This window comes from Haemaphysalis longicornis, unplaced genomic scaffold, assembly GCF_048455015.1.
Source record: "Haemaphysalis longicornis isolate Haplotype H1 unplaced genomic scaffold, Haemaphysalis longicornis Haplotype H1 scaffold_7, whole genome shotgun sequence".
In the NCBI taxonomy this organism is placed as follows: Eukaryota; Metazoa; Arthropoda; class Arachnida; order Ixodida; family Ixodidae; genus Haemaphysalis; species Haemaphysalis longicornis.
In genome coordinates this window covers 30,773,429-30,783,753 of record NW_027526422.1, presented here as the reverse complement: position 1 = coordinate 30,783,753, position 10,325 = coordinate 30,773,429, and the positions used below count along the sequence as shown (strand labels likewise).

The 10,325-nt window shown below is 50.7% G+C and overlaps 1 protein-coding gene across 1 annotated transcript; it reads left to right on the top strand.

The window, feature by feature from the left end:
• The first annotated feature begins 9,237 nt into the window (after nucleotides 1-9,237).
• On the top strand, nucleotides 9,238-9,882 carry LOC144146227 (uncharacterized). The gene has a single exon (XM_077678191.1). The coding sequence runs from the start codon at nucleotides 9,238-9,240 to the stop codon at nucleotides 9,880-9,882; it is 645 nt and encodes a 214-aa protein (XP_077534317.1).
• The last annotated feature ends 443 nt before the right edge of the window (nucleotides 9,883-10,325 follow it).

The window sequence follows — 10,325 nt, the reverse complement described above, 5'->3', positions numbered from 1 at the left end:
CAAGCGGAAGTGCCGTAAGCATGCGGTCCGCCTAGACAGTCCCGTTTACATTCGCGGTTTGCATGGCAGAACGCTCCTTCTGGCCAGCACGCTGTTTAGACGCCCTCAGCTTCCGCATAGACAGTCCCGTTTACATTCGCGGTTTACATGCCAAAAACACTCCTTCTGGCCAGCACGATATTTAGACCCCCCCCCCCCCCCCCCCCAGCTTAAAACGCAGAGCGCGTGACCCACGCATGAGCTGGGGCTTCTCCACCGCCCGCCGCTTCCTGGTACCATACGCTGAGGCCAGCGTTATCTTATGTAAATTCCCGGCGCGCACATCGTAGCTGTGCGCTTTCCCAGAAAGCAGCAACAGCAGCAGTAGCTCCCATAAAACCGGAAGGAGAACTGAAGAAAACTTCGCATTAAAAATCTTCAGTTCCCTTCCCCTCTCTAAAGAAGGATGACCAGCGAAGCTGGGCGCAGTACAAGGAGTTCACGAAACAAGACACGGCTGTTTGCAAATTGCGAATAAGAATACTTCCTAGGAAATCAGCTGAATTAAACTTGGAAAAGCTACCGTTTTACAAACGTGCGGCTGTCCGTTTCCTCCCGCGTCGTAGGCATCTTGCTGTCTGTGTAACTCACCAGCCCGAACCGTTCGACCACGGCAAAGCATTCAGGTGGCATCGGGTCGTGAGTCGCCCACGTTGAAATCCCCCCCCCCCCCCCGCCCCCCAGCAGAACGCGTGTGTATGTCAAAGGTGAGCGCGGGCACGCACCCCCCCCCCCCCCCTCTACCGCCAAATAAACGCATAAAATGGCGGAGGGGGAGGGGAGGGAGACGTCGCGCGTAGCGAGCTGTATACACGATTCGGGAAAGATGGGGGGGGGGGGGGGGGGGCGGTGGAATGGACTAAAAAGTGGTACTGTAACCATACGCAACCCACAACATGGGTAGGCCTAGTGTTACTAGATAAGATAGAGAGTACCGTCACCACGGAAGGAAGCAACAGCGGCCATTTTGGTGTTTAAAAGTGTTGCCAGATTTCCGCTTCCGCGGCCTCGACGCTAAATTTGACGGCGTCATTTATAAACAACACTGCTGAAGACGCAGCAATACGGCACCTTCGGACACACTTCTGCCGCTGAAATGCAGCGAAGCGCGTTATCTTTGATTCGCGTTCGAAACATCGCGCTCGCGCGCAGCCGCAGAGCAGGGCAGACAAGCTGAGACTACCACATTTGACCGACAGCAAACAAACAGACAAACAACAAAATGGTGGTGCCCATGAACCGTCACAGTGTAAACGAATGTCACGTGATGCGAACTGACCAATGATGACAGTGGCGGCATAGAACAATAGGTGAAAAGAGTGCCGATATTCTGTCATCTTATCTGACACTATTCTGTCATCTTATCTGACACTAGGAAGGCCAGCTTACAAAGATCAAGATTACACCCACCTTAAAGTCGGCTTCACTTCTGAGCACATATGCATTGCTGGAAAGGCAGTGTTTCCAAAAGCAGTAAAGTTTTTTTTTTTTTTTTTTTTTTTTTTTAACAGCAGAGCTCTTTAGCCCGACACAAATCCGGTCGGTCGACCAAGAGCCCAAGCGTACGTGAGCTCGTGCCTTGCGGGGACAGCCCGGCGTCCCCGACGCGAGAAGCCGGCCGCGACCTTCGTGTAGTGGCTTCAGCAAAAAGAAAAGAAAGAAAAAACACCGAGCGCACGTCAGCGCGTGCCTCGCGGCGACCGCCAGGCGCCGTACAGGCTTGCGAGTTGGCTCACGCCACATGAGGAGCTCCCGCGTTCGCCGTCGTCGTCGCGAAGCGACCAGCGCGCCAAGGGTCCGCCGCGTCGAAGACGATGACGAATCTGTCAAGTCATCCCTTCACAATCCACATGTGGAGGCGGCCACCGGACCAGCTGACGAAGTGGAGGTCTACCGAGGCGAGGACGCGCTACAAGAGGATCTGCCCTACGCGGCTGTGCCGTCGAAAGGCGATGACGATATGGATGACGACGATTGTTACTGAATAAAATACTGTACATACTTTAAGCCCCCAAAACAGCTTTGCACTGCTGAGGTCCGGCTGTTCCTTCTCTCCCGCGATCCGCTTTCAGTGTCAGGAGAAGATAGGTCGAATCCCCAGCTTTGCAGTTTCTCCAGCCCTGAACCACCAGTGCAAGCTGCGCCTTTTTTTTTTTTTTTTTTTTTTGCTAAAGCCACTGCGTGAAGGTCGTGCCCGGAGCCTAGCTGTCGGGACTCCGGGCGGTCGCCGCGAGGCACGCGCTCACGTGCGCTCGGGGTTTTCTGTCTACACCGGAGGTTGCCCGCACGGGCTGGACAGGAAGGCGGATGCTGCGAAGCGGAGAATGCGGAGAAACGACCCAGACACCCCTCCAGCAAAATGGACGATCACATTGGCGCGAACGCGAAATTTCAGAGAGATTTTCTGGGTAGGCATATTGGATTCAGTTGTGTGGTGTGCGACAGGCTAGTTCGAGGACGATTTGACAATTGTTAGCAACGTTTGAGACGCCAGGAGGCGTGAACGTTTGATTGACGTATAGATGCGTACCTTTCCAGACAACACTGACGTGGCAGCGTTCAAAGTAGGCAGGAAGTGCAAGGATTCCTTAGTGCGTGGTGTCCTGTCTCAGCTGTGTGCGACAAATTGATGCGCGTATAGACGGATCCCCCAGGAGCTATACGCCTTCGCTGGCTATCCACCCTCGTGCGGCGAAATGGCCTTGAATTTTTGCGAGGCAGCGACTGCTCAAGATATCTGCATCTTATTTAAGCATTAGGAAACGTTTCAGCATTATTAACATTAATAAGCTGCGGAGCGGTGTTGTATACTAAGGCCCATTGCGAAGTGACTACCGTAAGTTCTGGTTAAAAGGATGATAAACGTTTCATCACGTTTGTTGCGCATTATTTAGCAAATTCTACATCTCCGCGTACTCAAGCCGATCACATTGGGATTTGAAACCACTGACATGGGCATGGGGTTTCGGACGCGAATAAGCCTTAAGAGATGGATGTTCCCGGTAACCAAGGGGGGTGAGGGTTGCAGACATGAGCGCGCCGGCGGTGTGAACCTGTGCCCAAGAAACTTTACGAGGACTGCGAGGGTTATCCTTGGACGGCTGCAGGCAAGCGTGCACTGTCGACGGGCCCTATTAACTGGGGCGGTATTCCCGTGTTTTTTCCCTTTTGTGTCCCTTTCAAAAGTGTCCCTTTTGAGCGAGCCCTGATTGGCTAAAATCGAACACCCGGATGTGACGCTGTGCAAGCACGGCGGAGCTATGAGCCGTGGATACTCGGAGCAGACGATTTGGAGCAGACAATTTTTCGTCGCCATATTGTTGGTTCGCTCGCGGAACAATAAACACATAAAAGATACTCTGATACGGTTTCAGTTCTTTAAAATGCGTTTGCAAGAACAGTTACGGTATTTGAATCAAAGGCCCACTGCTTAACCGGAAGTACGTCACGATGAAAGGGACGCGAAAGGGACGTTTTCAAAAGGGGCAGTTACGAGAATACCGCCCCTGGACAGTCGTCCGAACACCGGATGTGCTGCGGAGGTATCGAGAAATAACTACGTCAGCGCCAAATTACTACTGCATCTCCAGGCATAGCGAACCAACATTTTTGTCGTAGGATGAAATGTACGCGTGGCTCCAAGCAAAAATCTGTGTGCGCATGCGCTTCACGACGCTTCATCGTCGTCAGAATCATCGCGACCCCCGTGTGCGTGTGTGTGTGTGTGTGTGTGTGTGTGCGTGTGTGTGTGGGGGGGGGGGGGGGGGGCGAGTATGCATGCAACAATTCGATCACTTATTGTTGGTAGCAAACATGGATCGGCACGCCACACTCCTGAAACACATTGCCCATCCATGGCGCAAAGGCTTTTATTTTTTTTTACATAATTCACGCACATAACGAATTTCTGAAGATGTGTGCACTCTACACGGGCAACCGGTTTTATTTTTTATTTGTCTTGTTGATTGGTCAGTGAGGTTTAACGCGCCTACGCTACACAGGCGAAGAGGCGCGCCGTAGTGGAGGGCTCGGGATTAATTTTGACCACCTGGGGATCTTTAAGAACACACGGGCGTTTTCGCTTTTCGCCTCCATCAGAAAAGCGGCCGCCGCGGCGGGGAATCGATCCAGCGTCCTTTGGCTCAGCTGCACAACGCCTTAGCCACTGAGCTACCGAGGTGGGTGATAAAAATTTCTTTCGATTCCTCTGCCTCTTGACATTTGAAAGTACGTTTAGTTTCAGTGCTAACGGGGCACACAGTCGGCCCGAAATTCCGGGTCCGCTATTCCGGCGTTGATGATACGCATGAGGTGTTTTGTTGAGACGCGACAAATTCTGAGGCATAATGTAGCATTTGGCAATAAAGAATACGAAGCCGATGTAAACTCCGTAAGAATGCGTTGTTTGAAAATTGGGCACGGATTCCACATAACTCGCAGCCAAGGTAGGTCTCTTACGGTTGCACTACCAAACCATTCCTACGGATTACGTGGACCATTCCAGCGTTATGCGTGTGGTAGAAGAGCGTCATTATGTACTTTGGGTACAAGCTCCCGTGCACGCACACCACCGCGCAAAAAAACACATGTGGCCCACGTGACTTCAACCCAAACCAATGAAGAATGAGGAGAGCGCAAAGGTGGACACGAACTGGGTTAATCAACGATGTCAAGAACGCCGTTGGTACAAGGGGAAAGGAGCCGCGCATATCATGTCACATCAATATTCGCACCTGCCCGGAGAGAAGGATCACTGGAGACGAAAGAAGAAAAGCAAAGCCCAGCTACCAGAAGGGCGCGCAAGGACGCAGACCATCTATGAAAGAAAAGCGCTTTTCCCACTTTCGCGGGCCGCGCCGCCAGGCAGTTCACATTATAGACAATTGCTGGCGCCCACGAGACCACTCTCGGCGGCGGCGGCCGCGGCCACCCTGAGAAGACAGGAGCAAAACGGGAGCATGTTGGGACATTCTGCGAGTCAAGGACGCCTCGGCCACCGGGCCTGTGGTCCGCGAGCGGCGGCCGACTGGATCGCGAGGGTCACCTGTACGCACGCGCCACGCTGCTGCGTTCGCCTCGGGTGCCGGCGTTACCTAACCTGACTGGACGCGCGCGTCCCCAACCCCGTTCTCCGCGGCTGCACCCGGCGCGCTCCCCACGGAGCGGCGGTACGCGGCTTTGCACCGTTGGGCACGTGGCACCGGGCCTTGTGGCGCCGCCCGGCCCGGTAACGTAGACTGTACGCAAGCCAACAGAGAATTACAGCAGAGCGGAGGACCGGTACTGGTATGGTACCCGGTATACCTGCGCATGCGCACAACCAAGTTTTACGCCTCAGCGCACGCGCAGCGCCGCTCGCCTGCCGTGTACCGTAACGGGACCACTTCTCCACTCTGCTCGAACTTCCGAATGTTTGCAGCTGTCATAACTTCCGTAACTTGGGGACTTCGAGTAGCGCTCGTGAGAGTTACGTTCGTGAGTTACTCTAGCATTGTAGGATGTCCTGCAATGTCTTCCTTCTCAGTTAGCGTTTAAATGAGAAGCTTGGCTTCTGCACGACTTCATGTTTAGCGCATGCCTCTACAAGGGTTGCACAGATTTGGAAGCCATGAGGAGTAAGTACGTGGGCAGCAGCTCTGGACTACTAATTAGATAAAATTGTTGAAGCTCTAACAAAGCTTTACGCAGTGACTTAAAGTAGAAGTTTCCTTCCTTCACAGTTTTTAGTTGAGCCGGAACAATGAACTGTTCGAATTGAATTAAATACAAATATAGTGTCATGGAAAGCCTTAATATCCCACCACAATCAGTTATTCAAAGATAGCGCGGATATCTAATTCTTAAAATCGAATAACAAATTACATTAGGTTGGTGTTAGGAATTCCGAGTGTTCGCTACCCCATAGAAATATTTCATGAAACGTTTCTACTAGGTGCTCAGTCGCCGGCCTTACTAATTGATTATGATTTGGCCGTAACTTGTCGACGTAGCCCCAGGACACTGGCAACAATCTCCTAGAGGCTACGGATACACCCCAAATGATTCATCCCGCTGTATATTGTTTCAGCGATACCGCACTTGTAGACACCTGACATAATAGAAATATTCTCCTAAAAAAGCTTGAGACTAAAATTATCTGCGTTCATTGAAAATGCCTTTTCAGGTGAGGGCGGCCTTAATTTTTCCCATGATTCTTCATTCATCTCACTTTTAAGGTGCCTCATGAGCCCCGGATGCACGGCTTCACATCGCGGCTGTGCTAAGCCGACATCCGCCACCTGCTGTGGGGTCCTGTCCACTATTACGTACCACATCTGGTTACAACGTCCGTTTACAGTCGTAAACTAAGTTCCTTCCAGTATTGCACAAACACTTGCGGCTGAATTTCATCCCCTCAGCCTGCCTTTTCATGCCGATCTGATCCATTCACTTTCTTGCCACCGCCACCCCTCCACCACCACCCTCACCACGACTATAATCACCAGCAACAACCACCGTTTTGTGTGTTCGACAGGACGAAGTACACTTCCAAAGACTTCCAGCCACTTCGCCGTTTTAGTCATTGCGAGTGTTCGGTCACATACATCTAATCATCACACTTCTTATGTTATGTTCTCATCACACTTCTTATGTTCTTCGTATGTTCTTATGTTGCGTTATGTCTCAAAAGTTTTGTATTACTCGATGTTATGTAACATTTGTTTATTTATTTGCATTCATTGTTCCTGATTGATCATTATGCTGCTGTTTTGCTGACCTGTAATTGGGTCGGGACCTCGTCAAGCTGCTCCAGCTTTTAGTCCCGTACTCCTCCTTTTCAAAGGAAATAAAGCTGTTTGAACTGTTTGTTCTTTTGTATTCTCTGGCAACACAAACACCCTCATCCACCTCACACCTTGCATGTTACTCCGGGAGCATTAAAGGGGTCCTTAATCGGACGTTCTGAAAAATGAAAAGCAGGAGTTTTCATCTTTTCGTAGTTTAGGGTCATTCATTTCAGTAAACTCAGCTGCCATTCGTACGAACCAAAGCTTCACCTGATATTCGTGCAGTGTCATAGACACTTGTTAGCTAGGACGCACTTACTCATGGTGCAAACGTATCACTTTACCATCTCTGTTAAATTCACTTATTCAATGAACTATGTTGTGCTTGTATTATTATTGGTTTTCCCATTTCTTGTGGTTCACCTTATTGCTTCTATGCAAGCCACTTCTTGCATTTTGGCTATGATACTTGGCTTTACCATGAATTGGTTATGTTGCCGCCAAGGACTGGGAATTTTTATGACAACACACATTATGTACGTAGTTTCTTGAAGCGAAAGCTTTCTTTGTGGGACTGATAGCGTCCTGCCAGGAAACTGGTGCATTTCTCCATAGACCGGCTGGTCGCCCGAAAAGCTCTGATAAGATCTTTGGATACACGGCCCGCGCGTGAAACCGGGGTTCCACTGTGTCAAAACGATTACTTGAAAACCGCGAAAAGGAATGGTTCTAGATAATACAATACACGTACCGATGATATGAAGGAGTACAATAGGATGCCTTTATCTCAGAAGCCACGTGTCGGTATAAATGTGGATCGTTCGTAGATGGGTTTACTTACTGCGCACAATATCGCCGCTAGGGTTGGTTCTTCATTTGCGATTTTGGACATTTGCAGCTTTGACAATCGATTGGACGCACTTTCAGCCAAGGTTCGAAGCACTTTCAGCTGTCGTAACTTTCGTTAGGAAGAGATGGTAATTTTTGTGTGTGTGTTTTCGTCATGTATAAGCGTACACATTTGTTTTATAAATACGCTAGGGGGAGCGGACGCCGTCAAGCCGCTTCTGTTGGCTTTTTGTCCGCGTTCCTGACATCTGTATTCTGTTGATGTCGAATAAACTTTGACTGACTGACTGACTGACTGACTGACTGATTGATTGATTTATTTATTTATTTATTTATTTATTTATTTATTTATTTATTTATTTATTTATTTATTTATTTATTTATTTATTTATTTATTTATTTATTTATTTATTGATTGATTGATTGATTGATTGATTGATTGATTGATTGATTCTTGTATTAATTGTTTTTCAGTACCGGTTAGCCTTTTTCCAGCCGCTGCCTGCTCCCGGTGTGAAGAGGTGGATAGTAGTAACGTTCCAAGGCCACTTGCACGAAACCATATCTTCGTGCCGTTAGAAGAGAGATGTAATTGGGCAGCGAGAAATACGGTTAAGGAAAAGAAAATGAACGGTCGTTTATTTTTGCGAACTCAGTCATTCTTAAGCAAGAACCAAAACGTGGCGCACACCAGAAGCCAAGGTCACATGTGTCTGTTCCCACGCTCCAAGGCAATCCCGCGGTTCCGCTTCGCCACAGTGCACTTGAGTGACCAATTCGTGCCGCCGACAAAACTCTCTCATCATCCGTGGAACGAAATCGCTCTGTTTTAGTGCGCATAACCGGCAATACAGTAGCCGACCGTTTTTTAGGACTCCGAAAATTCGGACTTGCTGGATATTCCGGATTTTCCCGAGGAATCGCCAGTTGTCCCATAGGAGTAACGTATATGAACAACGGATATTTCGGACAAAATAAAGCCAAAAGTTCGATTTTTCGGACATTTTCCGCGATGGAGACACGGTGCGACACCAGGACGACGTCATTTTAAATCCTAACCTCCTGGCTAGCTTCGGCTTTGATGGGGATTGGCTTGACTCCCGCCGAGGTAACCAACTTTCATCTTTCGCGGCATTTCAAGAGTTTGTTGCAGGGGCCATAAACATAGTGTTGTGCGGGGCGCTAACGGACGACGAGATCGTGCGCAAAGTCACCGCGCTGACGCAAAGCACTCCGACTTCGACGATGAACTCCCGGCCGCCCGCAACCGTCAGGGCAAGACATTGTCAACGCTTGGGCGCTGTTGTCCAATGTTTACGAAGAAAGCGTGACGCTTGCAGAGATGCAAGCAGACGTTCTCACACGAAGGAGGAATTTAAGGCTAGGAACCATTCGGGACTTATTCAGTCCTGTTTAAATGAAATAAAGTTCCATTGTCTTAAAACCAACAGCCCAAACAACAAACAAGGCCTGTTGCGGATCGGCCACCTCGTTGCGGGTGGCTCTCACTCGCCTTACGTACCGGCTCGAGGAACTCGGCGTCAGCGACACGGCGCAACCTGCCCCCTCGGCTGCGGTTAGCATGCCACAGGCCCCAACGACGGTTCCATCTCAGATCTCTGGACCCCGTCTGCCCATGCTCACCATCCAGCCCTTTCATGGAGACATGTGTAGCTCGATGTCGTTTTGGGAGCAATTTAATGGCGCAGTCCACACGAACCGGGCGCTCACCGCTACCGAAAAGTTTCATTACCTCCGGAACTACCTGTCGGGTGAAGCAGCAGCTGCAATCGCCGGGCTGCCAACAACGGAGGCCTGTTATGAAAGTGCCGTCCAGCTGCTGAAGGACAGGTTCGGCGGACAAGAACAGTATCATACAGCGGCATTTTCAAACCTCCGAGAGCTACGGCCCGTGACGTCTTACTCTGAGGACAAGGAGCTCCGCAGGCTTTACGACTGTGTTACGCTGAATGTCCGCTGCCTAAACGTACTGGACGTTCCCACGAGCAGCTTCTCGGCAATGCTGTACGACGTTTTGCTGGAGGCGTTGCCGAAGGAAATCGTCTTGGCATTCCACCGCCACGGACGTCTTCAAGGTGATACGCAGGGAGCGGTGCCTTCTGCTTTAGTAGAGGCAACCAATGCCGCAACGTCTTGCCGGCAACTGGAGAACTCTTGCGGTACACGCAAATCGAGCTCGAGGCAAGAGAGCAATGTGCTCCAGTAGGGACTCCTACCGAATCGAGTGACCCCTTCCAACGTAACGGCCAGTCAACGTCCGCATGCTTCGATGGCCAAGCGAAACGAGTGCTTCTTTTGCATATCCTCGACAGGAACCGCGTCCTCGAGCGTCTGGTCGTTGTTATGGGCAGCCGACTCGTACTCCCTTTCCAGCTCCTCGACAGGAACCGCGTCCTCGACCTGGGCGTCGATCTTGCCAAGCTCCTCGCGGCTAGCCATGAGCTTGTCCAACACCTTCCGGAGCGCGAGCCGGTCGGAGCAGCCGCTCTCGATGAGTGCTGTCACCTCTGTCGAAATTTTCGTCGCTTGGGCTCGCCTTGCCGCGCGGTTCGCCTTCAGCCGGTCCATCGGTCAGCGAAAAAGTCCGGCTTACTCGCTTGGTAGGCAGCCCGGTCCGCGCGTTGTCTCCCTGGGTGCGGTTCCGAGAAG